This window comes from Lepidochelys olivacea (genome assembly GCF_965140295.1).
Source record: "Lepidochelys olivacea isolate rLepOli2 genome assembly, chromosome: 2".
Lineage (NCBI taxonomy): Eukaryota > Metazoa > Chordata > Testudines > Cheloniidae > Lepidochelys > Lepidochelys olivacea.
Window position 1 is genome coordinate 210,840,476 of NC_140412.1, and position 21,934 is coordinate 210,862,409.

At 42.7% G+C, this 21,934-nt stretch overlaps 1 protein-coding gene and 1 long non-coding RNA gene across 2 annotated transcripts; one reads left to right on the forward strand and one right to left on the reverse strand.

Annotated features, from left to right (window-relative positions):
• Positions 1-1,180: 1,180 nt before the first annotated feature.
• On the reverse strand, positions 1,181-5,659 carry LOC311516349. Its single transcript, XR_014710389.1, has 2 exons — positions 4,559-5,659; positions 1,181-2,046 (listed from the first exon to the last, which is right to left on the reverse strand). It is a non-coding gene; the product is annotated as an uncharacterized lncRNA (long non-coding RNA).
• TOMM7 (translocase of outer mitochondrial membrane 7) lies at positions 4,231-20,694 on the forward strand. Its single transcript, XM_084620327.1, has 3 exons — positions 4,231-4,396; positions 18,111-18,159; positions 20,464-20,694. Exons 1-3 carry the CDS (start codon positions 4,294-4,296, stop codon positions 20,477-20,479), a joined length of 168 nt encoding a protein of 55 aa, XP_084476453.1. The 5' UTR covers positions 4,231-4,293; the 3' UTR covers positions 20,480-20,694.
• The last annotated feature ends 1,240 nt before the right edge of the window (positions 20,695-21,934 follow it).

A 21,934-nucleotide genomic window follows, 5' to 3' on the forward strand; every position in this document is an offset into this window, starting at 1 on the left:
AAGACTCAGAAAACGGAGATCCACCACCACAGTACTCCACTGCGGGCAGGCCCACACCCTCAGCACCCATTTGCTATGAGGAGCCAAGTCAGGAGCACCTCCTTTTGCTCCAGTGGTAACAAAGGTAACTCAATATGGCCCTAATTGGGCCTCAGAGACCAAATACGAAATAAAAGCTCTGACTCCCGAACAAACAAGAGCTTTTGGAAAGCAAATGGATCTGTTAAATAAAGACACTGTTCTGAACTGGTTGGCCAGGTTAAGTGCCACTCCTAAGTTGAGTAAGGAGGATACTGTGGTCATAATGAGAGAATGCATGTCATTAAAGGACTATAATGCACTGCCACAGAGTATGATGTTGGACCCACATGGTGAATTGGCTCAGGTGTATGCAAGTGTGGTAAAACTGTATTTCCTTTGTGACAATGTTATGGGTAAAGCATATTCTGAAAAACGATTGCCAGCTGAGAGACCAGAAAAGTATATGCTAAGAAAAAAACTGTTGTATTGGTTGGCAGGCTTGGGTCCAATAGTAAATGGTACTGTGCAATATAATAATGCTAAATTTAGAGACCTATATATGCAAGGTTTGTCTCTGGCCATGAGCCCTGTTAATATGCAGGTAACACATCTGCCAAGAGTTCCAAAAATAAATGTTTCCATTGACTGAGGCCATGTCTACACTATGGCATTAAGTCGACATATGCCGTATTATGTCTAATTTATAATGTGCATATCTTTACTACTGAGCCCTTTCCACTGACCTAAAGGGCTTCTAAAAATCAAGAGGGCAGGAAAGCATGCAGGGAACAAGAATGTAACATGCAAGACGACATGTTGCGGTTTTAGGGGAGCAAAGAGACATGTTGAGGCATCTGATTGAGGTGCAGGAAAGTCACCTAGATCTTAGAATCCCGCTGCACCCAATGATGTACCAGCTGCCCTCCTCACCAAGTTCCATATCCTCCTCTCCCAGACATCCTAGAATGCTCCAGGGGATGGTTCATGGAGCAGAAGGCTCTCCTTCCCACAGCTTTGATTGCTAGGCAGTGGAACTGTAATAAGTTATGTGTCCTTGCCCCTCCCCGCCCCCATGTTATCAGGCCCTTAGACCCAGGTTGTCTTTGTTATTCATTGCTGTCTCTGTTCAGTGTTTGTTGGCATAATAAAAATGCATGGATTGAGGACAAGAGGCTCTTTATTCACTGTGCACACTGTGGTTGGTGGGGGTTTAGTTTACAGGGCAGTACATGCAAGAAAGGGGGCAGCTTGGTAAGGAACAACACACAGAACTGTCACATCAGTGTTAGGTCATTTATGAAACTGATTTTCAAAGCATCTCAACGTGCTCTTATTATTGCCCTGGTGTCTGGCTGCTCATAATTAGCAGCCAGGCGATCTGCCTTAGCCCCCTACCCCACCAGAAACTTTTCCCCCTTACCTTCACAGATATTATGGAGCACACAGTGAGAAGCAACAACAATGGGAATATTATTTTCGTCTAACCTAGCGAGTAAACTGCGCCAGCGCCCCTTTAGATATCCAAAGGCACATTCTACTACTATTCTGCACTTGCTAAGCCTATGGTTGAACTGCTCCTTACTGCTGTCCAGGCTGCCTGTGTACCACTTCATGAGCTGTGGGAGCAAGGGGTAGGCTGGGACTCCAAGGATAACTATTGGCATTTCAATGTCACCAACGGTAATTTTCCGGTATCAGAAGAAAGTTCCTTCTTGCACCTTTCTGAAGAGACCAGAGTTCCTAAAGATGCAAGCATCATGCACCTTTCCTGACCATCCCACGTTGATGTCGATGATCCACTAGTGCTTGCAACACCACTGAGAAGTACCCCTTGCGGTTTATATACTCTTTGGCAAGGTGGTCTGGTGCCCACTTTAATTCCACTTCATAGACTGTGGGACTGGCCATATTGGTGATGACTACTGGTCACACCCACCATGGCTGGGTAGGTAAAGTGCTCCACTACAAACATGTCTGCTGTTTTGGCTATTTCTTCCAAGAAATGACTCATCCATCTCCTCATGTCTGTGAGGAAAACAAAAGATAAAGTAACCACAAAACTAGAAGAAACTGGTTTGAGTGAGCATAAAGCTTGTACTGACAGGAGAGGAGAGTTTATAAGAAAACAAGAGACTTTGGCTGTCTACACTACTGTTTATGTCAGCAGAACTTAGTTGCTCAGGGGTGTGAATAAACCAGAGGTGAAAGTAAGCCGGTCCGGTCCGGTCTGGTATACCGGTAAGAGCCGGTGCACTGTACTGGACCGGCTTCCCCAGGCAGCGATTTAAAGGGCCTGGGTCTCCCAGCAGCGGCTGGAGTCCCAGGCCCTTTAAATTGCTGCCAGAGTCCCACTGCTGGAGTCCCCGGGTAGTGGAGGTGGCTGGGAGGCCCAGGGCTCCGTCAACGATTTAAAGGGCCTGGGGCGGTAGCAGCAGCAAGAGCCTCGGGCCCTTTAAATTGCTGCCGGAGCCCCACTGCCGGAGCCCTACGGTAGCAGTGGCGGGGCTCCACTGGTGATTTAAAGGGCCCAGGGCTCCCAGCCGCTGCTACCGCAGTGGAGCCCTGGACCCTTTACATCTCTGCCAGAGCCCCGAGCCCCAAGCCCTGGGGTAGTGGTGGCAGCTGGGAACCCCTCGGGTTCCTTCGGCAATTTAAAGGGCCCGGGGCTCTGCTGCGGTAACGGTGGCCAGAAGCCCTGGGCCCTTTAAATCACCGTCGGAGCCCTTTAAATGGCCCCTGAGCCCTGGGGCTCCCAGACGTCTCCGCAGCTGGTAGCTCCAGCAGTGATTTAAAGGGCTGGGGCTCCTAGTCCCCTTTACTGCAGCCGGAGCCCTGGGCCCTTTAAATTTTGATTTGAAGGGCCCGGGGCTCTAAAGGCCCTGCCTCTTCCGCTTGAGGCCCCGCCCCTGTTCAGGAGTCCGGTGTACCGGTAAGTCCTTTAAATTACTTTCATCCCCGGAATAAACCATCCCAAGTGACAGAAGTTACACCAACATAAGCGTCGGTACGGATAGCACTATGTCGGCGGGAGAAGCTCTGACGCTCATTTTATTATGCCACTGGGAGAGCTCTTTCCTGTCTGCATAGAGAGCCTCTTCACCAGATGCGTTACACCACTGCACGTGTAGACTTGCTCTAATACATATGTATAAGAAAAGATATCAAAACGTTATACATAATCTTTGCAACAAAGGGAAGATGAAGCTGTGAATTGTCCAGTATTGGAAGGGACTATGGTGAGATTGTCTTAATGTGCTTCCCACTTGTAAGTAACTGATACAGTTTGGTAGTATTTTGCCTTAATAGAGATGTTAGACCCATCTGCTGAGTGGTGAATTTCAATCCAACAACCATCACTAGAGGTTTTAAAAACATGCTGAACAAACATCAGCTAGGTGTGGTCTAGGTGTACTTGGCCCTGTCCCAGATGAGGGGGCTGGAATAAATGACCCCTAGAAGTCTACTTTTCTTATGATTGCAGAGGAATGCCTGACAATGTGACCTGATCACAGCCTAAAGGCTCAGGGCCCAGAAGGCAAATGAAAAGAGCCCAGCTTTTACTATTTACATCATGACAGGTTTCAGAGTAGCAGCCGTGTTAGTCTGTATTCGCAAAAAGAAAAGGAGCACCTTAGAGACTAACCCATTTATTTGAGCATAAGCTTTCGTGAGCTACACTGGTGCATCTGATGAAGTGAGCTGTAGCTCACGAAAGCTTATGCTCAAATAAATGGGTTAGTCTCTAAGGTGCCACAAGTCCTCCTTTTCTAGTCACATCGTGATTCAGGGGGGCCTCAGATGTGGGTTTGGAAGGCTTGTGACTGGTAAGGTGGATGACAAGCTCCACTCTGCACCTCCAGGAACCGAGCTGGGCTCAACAACAGTGACCGTAATTGCTCCCAGGGCCCTGGAGCCGAGGTCCAGGCCGGGACTCAAGCCCACGGCTGCAGCGAGGCCCCAGCCTGCGCAGAGGCAGCCCGCGGGTGCGGTTGCTACAGCGCGTTCCGGGGGAGACTGGGACGAGCCTGCGGGGAGTCCAGCCAGACCTCGTTCCGCTTCAGATAAAAGGACTAAAGGCGGGAACGAGACGCTGACAGTGTCTTCTACCCCGCGCCCGTCACGAGTGTATGCGCGCGACCCCGCCTCCCTCGCGCACTGTGGCCTGGAGGTGCCCGAGCAGGTAGCTACGTCCCGGCTGTCCCGCGGCCGCCGCGCCTGCGCAGTTACAAGTCCTGCGGCCGCGCGCACAGGTCCCTTTCTCGCGCTGCCGGCATGCCGAAGCTGAGCAAAGAGGCCAAGCTGCGGCTGCAGCAGCTCTTCAAGGGCGGCCAGTTCGCCATCCGCTGGGGCTTCATCCCCGTCGTGCTCTACCTAGGTCAGTGCCAGGGCAGGGGAACGGAGCCGAGCCGCGCTGTCCCCGCTCGGGGAGCCTGCCTGGTCACGAGGCCTGCTTGGCCGCGTGGGGCCCGGGGAAGGAACACGGCGCCATCCCCAGTTAGCCGGGGCGCGGGCTGGCGCACGCGGGGGTTCCCCTCACCGGTCGGGAGGGTCGGACAGAGGGAGATTCTGGGTCACGCGAGCCAGCCCCGCATCCCCAGCAGTTTAGGGCGGAGGAGCCGGTGCGTTCGGGCCTGGGGCCTCGCCTGACTCCTCCCTTCTAGCTGCCGTTGGAGAAAGCCGCTCTGGAGCCCGCGGAGCGTTGTTTAGCTTTTAGCCCGCTGGGGCAGAGCAGCCGCCGCACTCCAGAACCGCCCCTTCCAAGGGCCGCTGGGTGGAAGGGACAGGCAAGGCCCCGCCGCTCCAGAACCGCCCCTTCCAAGGGCCGCTGGGTGGAAGGGACAGGCAAGGCCCCGCCGCTCCAGAACCGCCCCTTCCAACGGCTGTTGTTGCTGGGGGGAGAGCGCCCAGACCCGCCCCTTCCAGTGGCCGCTGGAGGGAGTCAAGCCCCGCCCCTGCCACATGTGCTCCAGAACTGCTGCTCCCAGTAGTTGCAGGCTTGATAAGTGGGGCCGTGTCTCGCTCTCTCACCTCCAAGCAGCTGATTGGGTGCCCAAATTGGTCTGGTCTGGTGACCCAGAAACCTCTGGAGCAATAGGGTGGAGTTTGACACGTAACAAGTATCGGGGATAGCGCTGTTAGTCTGTATCCACAAAACCAACAAGGAGTCTGGTGGCACCTTAAAGACTAACAGATTTATTTGAGCATAAGCTTTCGTGGGTAAAAACCCTACTACTTCAGATACATGGAGTGAAAATTACAGATGCAGACATAAATATACTGGCACATGAAGAGAAGGGAGTTACCTCACAAGTGGAGAACCAGTGTTGACAGGGCCAATTCGATCAGGGTCGATGTAGTCCACTCCCAATAATAGATGAGGAGGTGGCAATTCCAGGAGAGGCAAAGCTACTTTTGTAATGAGCCAGCCACTCCCAGTCCCTATTCAAGCCCAAATTAATGGTGTTAAATTTGAAAATGAATTTTAGTTCTGCTGTTTCTCTTTGACATCTGTTTCTGAAGTTTTTTTGTTCAAGTATAACTACTTTCAAATCTCTTATTGAATGTCCAGGAAGATTGAAGTGTTCTCCTACTGGCTTTTGTATGTTACCGTTCCTGATGTCCGATTTGTGTCCATTTATTTTTTTTACGTAGGGACTGTCCGGTTTGGCCAGTGTACATGGCAGAGGGGCATTGCTGGCATATGATGGCATATATCACATTAGTAGACATGCAGGTGAATGAGCCTCTGATGGTGTGGCTGATGTGGTTGGGTCTTCTGATGGTGTTGCTAGAATAGATATGGGGACTTTCCAGACTACTTTGATAGCTGCTTTCAACTACCTGAAAGGGGGTTCCAAAGAGGATGGATCTGGACTGTTCTCAGTGGTAGCTGATGACAGAACAAGGAGTAACGGTCTCAAGTTGCAGTGGGGGAGGTTTAGGTTGGATATTAGGAAAAACTTTTTCACTAGGAGGGTGGTGAAACACTGGAATGCGTTACCTAGGGAGGTGGTGGAATCTCCTTCTTTTGAGGTTTTTAAGGTCAGGTTTGACAAAGCCCTGGCTGGGATGATTTAGTTGGGGATTGGTCCTGCTTTGAGCAGGGGGTTGGACTAGATGACCTCCTGAGGTCCCTTCCAACCCTGATATTCTATGATTCTATACTCTATCCCTTCCTGGAGTCTGATTTGTCTTGCGTACCTCCATGTTTCACCTCACTTAAAAACCTGCTTGCTTACAAAATCAGACTTGAAAATGCAATTGTCACATTACACGATTACTGAAAAATTGCTTACTTTCTCTTTTTGTCTGTATGAAATTTTAGTTTATACTGACTTTGCGAGTGCTTTTTATGTAGCCTGTTGTAAAACTAGGCAAATATCTAGAGGAGTTGATGACCCTATGGAAGACTTCTGCGTACCCCCAGGATATGTGTACCCTGAAAACCACTGCTTTAGGCCATAGCTGTGTTGGGGAGGGGAGTGTAATTTTTATAAATGCTAAGTTTTAGTTAGTAAAGACAAGGCTTTAGGTCAGGGGTGGGCAAACTTTTTGGCCCAAGGGCCACATCAGCGTTGTGAAACTCTATGGAGGGCCGGGTAGGGAAGACTGTGCCTCCCCAAATGGCCTGGCCCCTGCCCCCTATCCACCCCCTCCCACTTCCTGACCCCCTCAGAATCCCCAACCCATCCAACCCCCTCTGCTCCTTTTCCCCTGACCGCCATCTCCTGAGAGCCCCCTGACCCTAACTGACCCCCGGAACCCCATCCCCTATCCAGCCCTCCCTGCTGCCTGTCCTCTGACTCCACTGACCCTTATCCACACCCCCACCCCCTGACAGACCGCCCTGGGTTCCCACGCCTATCCAGCCCCCCGTTCCCCTCCCCCCCGTTCCCCATCCCCGTCTGTCCCCCGGAACCTCCTGCCCCTTATCCAACACCCCCCCACCCATTCCCATGCCGCTCAGAGCGGCAGGAGCTCACAACCCTGCAGGAGCCAGCCATGCCACCCGCGCTGCCCGCCAGGAAGCTGCGGGGGAGAGGCCAGGGGCTAGCCTCCCTGGCTGGGAGCTCCGCAACCAGGTAGGACAATCCCGCGGGCCATAGTTTGCCCACCTCTGCCTTAGATTCTGGCTGCAAGCTACAAACTTAGTCCTAGTCTACTCTTAAAAATTAGATTGACCTAGCTATGTCACTCTTGGCTTTGAAAAATATTGCGCCCTATGCGATGTAGTTAGGCCAACCTAACCGTCACTGTAGATGCAGCTAGGTTGATTGATGGATTATTCTGTCAACCTCACTGCCACCGCTGGAAGAAGTAGATAACTGTGGTGATGGAAGAAAACCTTCTGTGAATGTAGGAAGTGTCTACACTATGGTGACATGGGTGCAGTGTCACTGTCATGTAGACATGGCCATAGTGAAAAGCCATGCCCAGCAGAAGAGCTTTGTTTGCATAGCACCAAAGTATGCTGGTCAAATTTGAAAACAAATGAGGCAAAGTCTCTGCCCCAGGGAGCTTAGCCTTAGAAAAAAAGTTTGTTCATGGTAGGAGAAATGATGGGTTGTTATGATTGAAATGCAGCATGGAAGTCTGATTAAAAGGCCTTTGTTTTCCAATTAATAAGTCACTGGTAAAATTAGGTCTTCTGTGTCCCCCATGTACTCTTTAACAATTGCATATGTTAAATCTATTTACAATTTTGTGGATAAAACACATTTATGATCAGTTTAAATTTAAAAACTTAATATTTAAAATTGTATATGTAAATCACCTGAATTGACATTGAAAATCCCATCCTAGGAAATTACTCAAAATCACTAAGCATTGGCCTGTCTCTGCCTCACTGCTTGTCTACACAAACAAGTTGTACTGCTTTAGCTACACCGATATGTTGGTGTAGCTGCATCCACTCCATAACTTGTATCAGAAGAATTGATTTTACAAAAGAATCACATTTCTAACAGAAATAGTTAAATCAGTGTAAAATGAGCATGTAGACCGGGTTTAAGTGACATGCCCAAGATCACATAGGAAGTTTGTGACGGAGCTGGGAACTGAACCCAGAGCTCCCAATTCCCATGGTAGTGCCCAAATCTTTGGACTGTTGTATACATTAAATATGTCAAGAAAGCAGTGAATAAATATGTTGACAAGCAACATGACATATTTCCATAGCAGCTTTATCTATTTCTTGTCACAATTTATTTGGCAAGTATATTATTGAAACAGATTTATCTCAACTCATTAATCTAAAATCTGTTTTAAAACATACTTATGTTTGAGATAATTGGTAATACATCTATTTTAAAGTGGATCAGAAACCACTTACTTCCTTTTGTGTACACCTCAGTGCATTCTGTGTGTTACTCTTTGTTTATTGAATGTACATTGGGAAGTTTTTACATAAGAACAGCCATTCTGGGTCAGACCAAAGATCCATCTAGCCCAGTATCCTGTCTTTCAACAGTGGTGCTTAAGAGGGAATGAACAGAAGAGGTAATAATCAAGTCATCCATCCTTTGTCACCCATTCCCAGCTTTTGGCAAATAGGATAGGGACACCATCCCTGCCCATCCTGGCTAATAGCCGTTGGTGGATCGATCCTCCATGAATTTATCTAGTTCTTTTTTGAACCCTGTTATAGTTTTGGCCTTCACAACATCCTCTGGGAAAGTGTTCCACAGGTTGACTGTGTGTTGTGTGAAGAAATACTTCCTTTTGTTTTAAACTTGCTGCCTATTCATTTCATTTGGTAACCCCTAGTTCTTGTGTTATGAGAAGATCCTTATTTACTTTCTCCATACCTGATTTAATAGACCTCTATCGTATCCCCTCTTTGTTGTCTCTTTTCCAAGCTGATCAATCCCAGTTTTATTAATCATTTTGTTGCCCTTTTCTGAACCTTTCCAATTCCAATATATCTTTTTTGAGATAGGGTGATCACATCTGCACGCGTTATTCAAGATGTGGGCATACCATGGATTTATATAGAAGCAATATGATATTTTCTGTTTTAGTATCAATCCCTTTCTTAATGATTCCCAACGTTCTGTTAGCTTTTTTTTTTTTACTGCCGCTGCACATTGAGTGGGATATTTTCAGAGAACTATCAACAATGACTGCAAGATCTCTTTTTTGAGTGGTAACAGCTACTTTAGACCCCATCATTTTATATGTATAGTTGGAATTATGTTTCAGAGTAGCAGCCGTGTTAGTCTGTATCCGCAAGAAAAGGAGTACTTGTGGTGCCACAAGTACCTTAAGGTGCCACAAGTACTCCTTTTCTTTTAGTTGGGATTATGTTTTCCAATGTGCATTACTTTGCATTTATCAGCATTGAATTTCATCTGCCGTTTTATTGCCTAGTCACCCAGTTTTGTAAGATCCCTTTGGAACTCTTCGCAGTCTGCTTTGGACTTAACTATCTTGAGTAGTTTTGTATCATCTGCAAATTTTGCCACCTCACTGTTTACTCCTTTTTCCAGAACATTTATGAATATGTTGAATAGTACTGGTCCCTAGTACAGACCCCTGGGGACACCACTATTTACCTCTCTCCATTCTAAAAACTGACCATTTATTCCTACCCTTTGTTACTATATTTTAGCAAGATACTGATCCATGAGAGGACCTTCTCTCTTGTCCCATGTTATGTCTTTTTTTTAAAAGACTCCAGTTATTTCTTTAATCCTGCTGCCTAATTTTGAGTCTAAATTTTCAAACTTAATACTTATTGTGCAATTGTTTCTGAATCTCCTCTAAACTTTTGCTGAAAATGTTGAGTTCCACTCAGCAATATTAGGTGAAGAGTTGGAACTGTTATCCTATGGTGTGCTGGAAAATCAAAAATGCACACAACTCTTTCCATCTTTTGGAATCTTAGCCATCAAAATAACACACTATCTCTCATCTGGTGTATCTTTAGCTTCACAATAATTAACTAAAATTGTAATGTGGCAAACAGCATGTATCGTATCTGAAAACAGAATATCATTACAAGCCTACTAATGACAAGTGGTTTGATTATTCAGAAACAGAAAACAAATGTATGCTAAATGTATTCGAAAAAATTAAGATTGCATGGCTAAGCACTCAGGAAAAGACACATATAAGGGTGCCCTGATCACATACTTAAAGTTGTAAATTTTTTTTTTCATTGGGAGCTGAGGAACAAAAAGTACAAGTAAAATGCAGAGTGCATAGGTAGCATAAAACTTTGCGCTTTCCTGATCTTGGGGCACTCAAGGCTGGGTAAGTGAGAGCTGCTCCAGTGGTCTCCGAGGACCAAAGTGAAAGGTGGGAGTTAGTGCAGTTTAGGAGCATCTTGGTCATGTTCCTTTTCTCTGACCATGTCGCCTGTTTTGGCAGTAGTACTGGGAATGGCTGTGATAGTTCGGTGGTGTTGGAGGATTCCTTTTGCACCAGAAAATGAAGGATTTATGATTGGAATCCATCAGCAGTGCAGTGCAAAATGTCCACACAGCACTTGAGGATCAAACTTTAATATTGTATATTTGTATTCCAGACAAATAGTGTATGGCATTTATTTATGCAAAAAACATAGTAAACCGTGCTTGTATTATCTGTAGTGTATTTTGTATACCTGGTTTTTAGCATGTTAAAATATGACTTCTTACTTTTAAGAATTACTCTTATTGGCTGTTGTCTGATGGACACATATGCTATATATGTGTAAGTAAAGCTAGTGAAAAAAATAGTATAGCGTATTTTTTGAGAGCTAGAATGTGCTTATGTGATTAAATCAGGGATAGGCAAACTACGGACCGGATCCGGCTCATCAGGGCTTTGTATCTGGCCCATGGGATTGCCAGCCCTGTGGCACAGCGGGGCTCAGGTAGGCTTCCTGCCTGTCCTGGCCCCATGCCGCTCCAGGAAGCAGCCAGCCCCACGTCCCTGTGGGGAGGGGACAGAGGGCTATGTGCGCTGCCCTCGACTGCAGGCACCGCCCCCCGCAGCTCCCATTGTCTGGGAACAGGGAACCATGGCCGATGGGAGCTTCGGGGGCGGTATCTGCAGACGAGGGGAGTGCGCGGAGCCCTCTGACCCCCCTCCTCCAGGGGCTGCAGGGATGTGGTGCCGTCCGCTTCCAGGAGTGGTGCGGGGCCGGGGCAAGCAGGGAGCCTGCCTTAGCCCTGCTGCGTGCCGCTGCCACCCAGAGCCGCTCAAGGTAAGCTGTGCCGGGCCGGAGCCCGCATCCCAACCCCCTGCCACACCCTGCACCCCTCCTGCATCCCAACCTCCTGTCCTGAGCCCCTGCCGCACCCTGAGCCTCCAACCCCCTGCCCTGAGCCCTCTGCCACACCCTGCACCCCAGACCCTTGCCCTGAGCCCCTTCTTGCACACCACACCCCCTCCCACACCCTGCACTCCCTCCTGCACCCTTGCCCCAGCTCTACATTCATGGCCCTGCATGCAATTTCCCCACCCAGATGTGGCCTTTGGACCAAAAAGTTTGCCCACCCCTGGATTAAATGATAGTAATGTATACACAAAAAAGGGCACAGTTAAGGTTGCATGTATCTTTGGTATGTCTTTATTTGGGAAGCCTTAATTGTGTAACCTTATTCTAGTTTCTTTGACAGAACTGCTTAGACTTTTTAAAAAAGAAAGTCCATAATCTGGAATAAATTATGCACATAATGAAGGAAGTCTCCTGTCTCGCTGCATTTTTAAGTGTGAAAAGAATATGTTTGAGGCGGCAGCGTTCTTCCACACACTAAGTAACTAAACTAGTTCAGTACATTTGTGCACAGCCTTCCTTTGCTTAGATAATTGGTGAAAAGTATTTTTTTTTAAAAAAAATCATTCCACAAATACTGTGTATGCATAAAATGCACTCTTCCCCTAACTCCTGTGAATCTGTTAATTAAAAAACGGATATCACTGGAATGCTCCCTAGACTAACTCCTTGCACAAATTGAACTTTCTAATAAGGCAAAATCAGTGTTATAAATTTTTTTTATAGTAGTAAACAAATGTTTTGCCCTAAGCAACTGAACTGTTATGTTAAAACTGCAAAGCAGATCTTTTGTCAGGTAAAGAACCAGACTAGGAAACTTCAGTATGAAAAGTGAAAGTTGTAAGCAAGGAGGGATAGCTCAGTGGTTTGAGCATTGGCCTACTAAACCCAGGGTTGTGAGTTCAATCCTTGAGGGGGCCATTTGGGATCTGGGGCAAAAATTAGGGATTGGTCCTGCTTTGAGCAGGGGGTTGGACTAGATGACCTCCTGAGGTCCCTTCCAACCCTGATAGTCTATGATTCTGTGAAAACAGTGTTAGAAAGGAGTGTCATGTTCCTGCTATAAAGTGATTGTCTTTTTGTTGGTAGAGGTGTATTTTTTGTTTTAAGAAATTTAATAGACTGGTATTAAGTTTTCTGAAGGAAATATCCTTAATGCTGTTATAAAGTATATTAGTTCAAAATGAGAGGTTGAAGTGCAGACTTCATCTTAGAATTTTGTTAGTTTCCTTTGTCTTGTGGGATTTTAACATCTGAATTAACATTTAAATGAATCTATTATTTATACTTCTGATAAAATCAAATGCAAATTAAATATTATTGCCCTGATAATATAGGATCCAAATATAGGATCACAATGGATAAAATTAAATGATATTTTTAAATTAAAAAATTAGGGTATGTCTAGACAGCCGACGTTAAAGCGCTGCCATGGTAGTGCTTTAATGTGGCTGTGTAGTCGCGGCTCCAGCACTGGGAGAGAGCTCTCCTAGCGCTGTAATAAAACCACCTACATGAGGGGAATAGCTACCAGCGCTGGGAGTGCTATGTACACTGCCACAAACTTGCATTGCTCAGGGATGTGTTTTTTCACTCCCTTGAGCAAAGAAAGTTTCAGCTCTGTAAGTGGCGGTGTAGACAGGGCCTTAGTTTTTTTTTATTTAAATTGGATTTATTTTAGATATATTTTTAAAAGAATAAACCTGTTTAAAATTTGAAACTGACAACCTTCATTAATTCAAACTTACTATCATCTATTATTGTCGTTTGACTTGAATAAAAAACAGTATTCAAGCAGTACATGTTTGTCAAAGTTTTAAGAAAATCAAACCACTGAATTGGTGGAAGTCGCTGGCTAAGCAACTGGAACTAGAATTTGTTAAAATATTAAACTAGTTTCTGACAGCAGTAGCCTCTGGCAGGTGTGAAGAGACTACCGAAGAAGTGAGCTGTAGCTCACGAAAGCTTATGATCAAATAAATTTGTTAGTCTCTAAGGTGCCATAAGTCCTCCTTTTCTATTTTCTTCAATTTATTCAACCTGATTATTCAGAGTTGAGAAAGGTATTGGAAATTGAAAAAGCAGGAAAGCTTGTTTTCTTCTTTCAAGCGATGAATAAAAAAAAGAGGTGTGAGACGATGATCTATTACTTAGCTTGATAAAACATGTGCATTTAAAACTATTTTCCCTTATGTATCCAATACATTTAAGATTGCTTTAGTTGGCTAATTAAAAACAAATTTGAAAATGTAGTTTTGTACCTTTTTATAATTGAATTCCAGTTTCTATCCAAATGCAGCTTGACACACATCATGAGTAAAAAATTAGTAACCTAGTAAATAAAAAATGCTTCATTCACCATTTTCTGACATAAGAAAAATGTGAAAATTAAGAATCTGAATAAATGAATGTTAAGCAATACAATTGCTTAAAAAAAAGTGTATAAATAATAATGTATTTGCCTGGTTAGCAAACAGTAGCAAATTTTGTGTAAAGGCTATAGTTAGTTGAAAATCAACATGTTTTAATGTTTACCAACCAGTGAGAATCAATTTTTCTCTAGAGGGAAATAAAAAGGACAAATGTGAAATGAAATTAAAATAATGATTTTGATCAAAGTTTTCTGCTTGCTGACTTAAATCTAGCTTTAAGTCACATCTTGTATAGGAGAATCAGCTCTATGAGTTTTCCCTTTAATAACTGTCAGCAGCCCAAAGTGGAAAATACAGCAATTGAAAGTTAATGGGTCAGATTCTTCCTTGCATTCTCAGATGATACTTTGGCTGTTTGTTCAAGGCCTGATCTAAAGCCCGCTGAAATCAGTGGAGGTCTTCCCATTGACTTCAATGGCCTGTGAATCTAACAGAGAGGGGAAAGACCTTTCTCTATAGAAATGGTACAGGATGTTGTGTAAAATAAGTTTTAGACATTGCATGTGCTTCACTTCTGTTTTCCAAACTTTACTATCAATTTGAAATTTGGTCAATATATTCAGTGCCTTTGGAACAAAAAAGCATGCTTTTTTGTAGCATAAGGTTACTTTAATAAATTAGAATTTTTTGAATTCTAGTTGAAAGAGTTAATCCCCAATACAAATTTCTTTTTTAAAAACGGTGCATTAGCAGATTGTCAAGTATCTTAAAAAGACAAGGAGTAGTTGTGGCACCTTAGAGACTAACAAATTTATTTGAGCATAAGCTTGTGAGCTACAGCTCACTTCATCGGATGCATGCAGTGGAAAATACAGTGGGGAGATTTATAACACAGAGAACATAAAACAATGGGTGTTACCATACACACTAACAAGAGTGATCAGGTAAGGTGAGCTATTACCAGCAGGAGAGAAGGGGTGGGTGGGGGAAACCTTTTGTAGTGATAATCAAGGTGGGCCATTTCCAGCAGTTGACAAGAACGTCTGAGGAACAGTAGGGGGGAGGAAATAAAAATGGGGAAATAGTTTTACTTTGTGTAATGACACATCCACTATCAAGCGTTCTTACAATTACAGTACCCACCTGCTGAATTGAAGAAACAGATTGACAGAGCCAGAAGAGTACCCAGAAGTTACCTATTACAGGACAGGCCCAACAAAAAAATAACAGAACGCCACTAGCCATCACCTTCAACCCCCAACTAAAACCTCTCCAACGCATCATCAAGGATCTACAACCTATGCTGAAGGACGACCCATCACTCTCACAGATCTTGGGAGACAGGCCAGTCTTTGCTTACAGACAGCCCCCCAACCTGAAGCAAATTCTCACCAGCAACCACACACCACACAACAAAAACACTAACCCAGGAACCTATCATTGCAACAAAGCCTGTTGCCAACTGTGTCCACATATCTATTCAGGGAACACCATCATAGGGCCTAATCACATCAGTCACACTATCAGGCTCGTTCACTTGCACATCTACCAATGTGATATATGCCATCATGTGCCAGCAATGCCCCTCTGCCATGTACATTGGCCAAACTGGATAGTCTCTGCGTAAAAGAATAAATAGAAACAAATCAGACGTCAAGAATTATAACATTCCAAAACCAGTCGGAGAACACTTCAGTCTCTTTGGTCACTCGATTACAGACCTAAAAGTGGCAATTCTTCAACAAAAAAAACTTCAAAAACAGACTCTAACAAGAGACTGCTGAATTGGAATTAATTTGCAAACTGGATACAATTAACTTAGGCTTGAATAAAGACTGGGAGTGGATGTGTCATTACACAGGGTAAAACTATTTCCCCATGTTTATGCTCAAATAAATTTGTTAGTCTCTAAGGTGCAACAACTACTCCTTTTCTTTTTGCAGATACAGACTAACACGGCTGCTACTCTGAAACCTGTCAAGTATCTTATTTTCTTTACTAATCACAGTAAATAGCACTAGTAGTAATGTAGGATTTGAAGAGTTTATTTTTAGTGCTGGCACAATCATTTTTTATTGTGTTATGAATGATGCTAACAATTTTTAATTCATTTAAATTAGGGTTGTCAAGCGATTAAAAAATTAATCACAATTAATTACTTGATTAAACAATAATAGAATACCATTTATTTAGATATTTTTGGATGTTTTCTACATTTTCAAATATATTTATTTCAATTACAACAGAATACGAAGCGTACAGTGCTCACTTTATATTTATTTTTGATTACAAGTATTTGCACTTTAAAAAAACAAAAGAAATAGTATTTTTTCAATTCACCTAATTCAAGTACTGTAGCACAATCTCTTTATCATGAAAGTTGAACTTACAAATGTAGAATTATGTACAAAAAACTGCATTCCAAAATAAAACAGTGTAAAATTTTAGAGCCTGGAAGTCCACTCAGTCGTCCTATTTGTTCAGCCAATCACTCAGACAAACAATTTTGTTTCCATTTGCAGGTGATAATGCTACTTGCTTTACAATGTCCCCTGAAAGTAAGAACAGGTGTTCTCATGGCAGTGTTGTAGCCAGAGGACATGGGTCCATGCTGAAGACGGGTTCTGCTCGATAATAATCCAAAGCAGTGCAGACAGACACATGTTCATTTTAATTATCTGAGTCAGATGCCACTAGTAGAAGGTTGATTTTCTTATTTGGTTGTTCGGATTCTATAGTTTCTGCATTGGAGTGTTGCTCTTTTAAGACTTCTGAAAGCATGCTCCACACCTCATCTCTCTCAGATTTTGGAAGGCATTTCAGATTCTTAAACCTTGGGTCGAGTGTTGTAGCTATCTTTAGAATTCCCACATTGGTACCTTCTTTGAATTTTGTGAAATCTGCAGTGAAAGGGTTCTTAAATTGAACATGTGCTGGGTCCGAGACTGCAAGAACATGAAATATATGGCAGAATGCGGGTAAAACAGAGCAGTGGACATACAATTCTCTTCCAAGGAGTTCAGTCACAAATTTAATTAAAGCATTATTTTTTTAACAAGTGTCATCAGCATGGAAGCATGTCCTTTGGAATGGTGGCCGAAACATGAATGGGCATACAAATGTTTAGCATATCTGGCACTTAAATACTTTGCAATGCCGGCTACAGAAATGCCATGCTCTCACTTTCTGGTGACATTGTAAATAAGAAGAGGGCAGCATTATCTCCTGTAAATGTAAACAAACTTGTTTGTCTTAGCGATTGGCTGAACAAGAAGTAGGATTGGGTGAACTAGGCTCTGAAGTTTTGCATTGTTTTGTTTTTGAGTGCAGTTATGTAACAAAAAAAAGTCTACATTTGTAAGTTTCACTTTCACCATAAAAAAAAAAAAGAGAGATTGCACTACAGTACTTGTATGAGGTGAATTGAAAAATACTATTTCTTTATCATTTTTATAGTGCAAATATCTATAATCAAAAATAATACACACTTTGATTTCAATTACAATACAGAGTGCACTATGTATGAAAATGTAGAAAAACATCCACAATATTTAATAAATTTTCAATTGGTATTCTAAAACAATGTGATTAAAAGTGTGATTAATCGTGATTATTTTTTTCAGTTAATTGCGTGAGATAACTGCGATTAATTGACAACCCTGGTTTATATTCAAATATACTTCAAGTGCTACATAAATCCTGCATCTGATAAACATTGCTTGTTAGAGTACAAAGGTAATGTGTTTAAAAATATTGTGGGAAAATATATAATGTGATTGGCTATTTGGAGAGTTGTATAACTTGCTAAAACTGAATAAACCCATGCATACCAATTTAAATTTTTGGAAGTACTCGGGCAGAGGTGATGAGAAAGAAAATATAGCCTTGTCTTATACTTTCCTCTTCTTGACCTATAGTTTTCTGAGTGGATTTTCTGTTCCCTCCTGTTTGCTTAAAAGAAAAGAAAGGAAAATCTTGTTTCATGACATATTAATGAAAGAGAGTTTCAGAGGGACCTTAAATGGGTTTTCCCATTTCTTTCTTGTTTCACTCCATTAACTTTACCCATTGGTTCTGTTCCCTGCACAATTCATGTTATGATTAACAGCTGGGGATGCTAATGCTAGCTAGAAGTAATCTGAATGTCTTCCTCTAAATGTTATGTTGCTTTCTAAACAAGATAACAGAAGATGTAGCTTTAGCACGGGTGATAGAGGTTAGTCACTATGAAATTATAGGGCAAAGACACAGTCCATTAAAATACTGCTAACAAGATGTGCTAATCTTAAAATATTGAGAAGAATGTGAGGTTTCTATACTGGTTAGGGTATGATTTGTGTATATATAATTGTTTTTTTGACAGATTTTTTTAATTTACTGAATTTGAGAGTGGGGAAAGAACCCCAACTTTGTGTTGGTTAGCTGCTGATATATGTATATATTTGTTACTTCAGGTTTTAAGAGAGGTGCAGATCCTGGAATGCCTGAGCCAACTGTTTTGAGGTACGTATACATCTGTAAATACACATGCAAAAACAGTGCAGAAAGCTAGGAAAGAAAATAAAACTTTAGGCTCAGCTGTCCCCTCCATCTAGGCGTTAACTGCCAGGAAATCCTGTCGTCTTTGATCATTGTCATCATAGTTTGAGAACTTCCTTCATTATGGGCTTCTTGTCAAAAGTGAATTTTTAATTAGCTTGCTAGTCATTAAGATTGATAGTGAAAGGGAGAAATGGTAAGTCATGAAAGAACTTTTAAAATTATTTAAGCACCACCACTGTGCTCCAACAAGTCTGAAATGAAGTTTGTACAGTGAAAAGTCAGGATGTGCTACAGGAGGATATTTATCTCTCCTCCTGATAAGGAGGGAAGGCGCCCCTAATCTTGTCCTAGAGTATCTCTCTCCATGCATTGCAAATGGTGGGAGAGAGTATCTCTCCACCCATGCAAAGTTCTCCAACTGATGATTTTTTTTTTTTAAAAGACAACAGTGATTTGGGACACTTCACATTTCCCCTCTTAAGCCTGGGGGTTTATGGCTCATTTAGAGTTTTCATAGCTCCTCTGTTTATTATGCATTCTTTTTATGCGAGCTCTTCATCCTGCACCTCTGAACAGCTCCACTGCTTTCTACTGTAAATTTAAAAAAAAAAACCACACACACACACACACACATTCTAGAGTGGGGATAGTGCCATGTACTGCAAACTGGCCCATACTTCTGAATAGATAGGCCAACTACACAAGCAGCTTTCCAAGTCCTCCATTACATACCAAGACTAGAAGACTGGGTAATTATATATTATTAAAACTTTAGGAGAGAATCATTTATGTGAAAGTGTCTTAAACTACAAAAAGTGCATTGATGTGTATTATTTGCTGCTTTTTGGAATGGGGTAAATGAGAGCCATTCTATAACGATCAGCTGACGTAACGCTTTCACTACTTTTTTTTAACCCACGCAGCTCTTGAACTGATATGACTGGGAGATGGTTGATATAATGTAATATGATTATAAAGCACACAGGGAATGAGAAAAGGTGCCTGCTTCATTTAATGGATATCTTGTAAGTTATATGAGGCATATATTGAATTTGAGAAACAGTAGATGATACTGTAAAAAGATTGTATCAATGTACGAACACAAGGGGAAAGAGTTAACATTGTTTCATTCCTACCTTTGATTAATTTTAATTCATAGAATCATTGAATATCAGGGTTGGAAGGGACCTCAGGAGGTCATCTAGTCCAACCCCCTGCTCAAAGCAGGACCAATCCCCAACTAAATCATCCCAGCCAGGGCTTTGTCAAGCCTGATCTTAAAAATATCTAAGAAGGAGATTCCACCACCTCCCTAGGTAATGTTCTCCAAATACTGTCTTTTGAGGAAATATTAATGCTTCATATGTAAATATTGGGTTTTTTCTGAGGATCTTCAAACAATTTACGAAGAGTAAGCCTTACAACATCCTTGAGATAGGACATTCTATACCTGCTTTATAAATGAGGAAACAGGTGCAGAGCAGAGAAGTTAAGTGATTTGATGATGATTGTTAGACAAATGCTTCACTGTAACTCTTTTGTTTATTAAAAGACATTCATGGAAGAAGGCCAACACTATTATTTGTTTTAAGTACTGAATAAAATGAAGTGGAAAATATTGACAGATGTCTTTGTTGTGGTGCCAGTAACTTAGTAATACTGTATCGAAACTGATTAATATAAAGGGAGAGTATACTAAGATAATATCGAGCCTAGCTGGGGGGCCAGATACCCACAACCCTTCCCCCCCCCCCCAGAGCCCAGCCACAGAGCCCCCCGCTTCTTCCCAGAGACCACCTGTGGACCCCCGAGCCCAGACACCCACCCCCTCTACCCCTCAGAGCCCAGGGATTCAGAGGGAGAAACAGCCTGATGCTCCACCCCAGGCTTGTGTGGAGTTTCCTGCATGCTGCCATCTCCTTCCCTCAGAGCGTGCTGGGAACTGCAGCTGCTGGGAGCCCTCTAGCTCCCTTCCCCTCCCCCCTGCAGTGTCTTCCATGTGTGAGCTGGCCTCTGCAGAGTCCAGCGCCCCCTAGTGGCGGCCAACAGCGCTGCAGCCCATTTCTGGGGGGGGGGGGGGAATTCAGCATGAATTTCTGCAAAATTCTTGATTGCGTAGTGGCGCAGCTTTCCCCCAGGTGTAGTAATGTGCATTGAGCTAGAGTTGTACATCCTGTCTTGTGTTTAGAAAGACCCATGTTACTTCCATGTTACTTTATATATATATATATTACAAATCTAACTTTAATTTTCTGTCTATTTTAGTCTACTTTGGGGATGAAAGATTGGCCATACTGTACAGGAACCATTTGATGGACAGAGAAAATGAAGATGTGAACCTTCACAAGGCTAAGGAAGGAGTACACTTTATCACTATTACATTAGCTGGCCTGAACAGCTTCCTGATGGCATAGATGTACATACAACAAAATGGAATTTATATTGACCTAATTTATTTGGTTTACAGTGAAATTAAATAAATACAGTTTGAATCCATGTGTATAGTCTCTAATCCTTTAAGGTTAATTAGTATAATGGGGGAAATCTTGCTTTTTTGAGTTTAAAAAGTAATTATTTTTAAATTGAATATCAGGCGTTTTAGTAAGTGTATTGATCCTTTTAATCTACAGTGCTATGCTTCTTAACACCAGGGTGTGTCTTGAAGCTTCAGAATACAAGTTCACTACAAATTAGTTTCTGTTATTTTAACTAAATTACTATTAGTATGTCTCTAACCTATTGCTGTCTTCTAAGGCACTTGATCGTTCAACCCTTCTACTTAATTCTTGCTTATTGTGACCTTCCAAGCACAGGCTGCTCTATCTTCCATCACTTAAGAGTAGTCCTTTGAGTATTATGAAGTATAAAGCTATAATTATCTTACTTTTGTAATCTAAGGCTATGTCTACACTACCTCAGTAAGTTGACCTATGCTACACAACTCCAGCTATGTGAATAACGTAGCTGGAGTCAACCTTAGGTTGAGTTACCAGGTGCAGTCGACGGGAGAAAATCTCCTCATTGCGGGTAGAGTACAGGGGTCGACTGGAGAGCGATCAGCTGTCGATTTGGTGGGTCTTCACTAGACCAGCTAAATTGACCGCCAGTGGATTGATCTCAGAGCGTCAATCCTGGCTGTAGTGTAGACCTGCCCTATGTGTCAGAATTGTCCTCAGACTTTGAGAGTAGGATGTCAATGAGCCTTATGTTGATAGCTCTTAGTTTCCTCAAAGATGTGTTGGCTGGATGTTGTTAAAGCACCTGTAACTGCTGTCTTCTCTAAGGTTTCTTAGAAGATCATACAAGTATATTGAATATGTGTGCTAGAATTATAGCAGTAACATAATGTCTGAATTTGAAGTTAGTGAATGTAATGTGGTGAAAATTAAGAAACAGTTTCCACAGTTTAGCTGAACAGTATACATCTGGATTAAAGTCTGAGCTAGAACATAAAAACACTTTTCATATCTGCTTTGCAGAAAGTAACTTTCTAAAGACTGCTTCTTAATCATACCAACCATAAGACCTTATTTAATCTACCTTAGTCTGTGTGTTGTTTGCCATTACTGTGAATAGATATGCAGAACATTTGGCCCATGAAAGTTTAAAAATACAAAATAATAATGGCTCTTTTAGAAAAATGAATCTAGGAATTATTTAACAATTTTTTGCCAGTCAATCAGATATTCCTTGAATTTCTCCATTATTTGCAAACCCCCAATGAAATTAAAGATAT

Bases quoted from the DNA above. Each gene is read 5' to 3' on its own strand.
- TOMM7 (XM_084620327.1), top strand. From the start codon at position 4,294: ATGCCGAAGCTGAGCAAAGAGGCCAAGCTGCGGCTGCAGCAGCTCTTC. The intron at 4,397-18,110 runs GTCAGTGCCAGG...TTGTTACTTCAG, and splicing joins CCCCGTCGTGCTCTACCTAG to GTTTTAAGAGAGGTGCAGAT.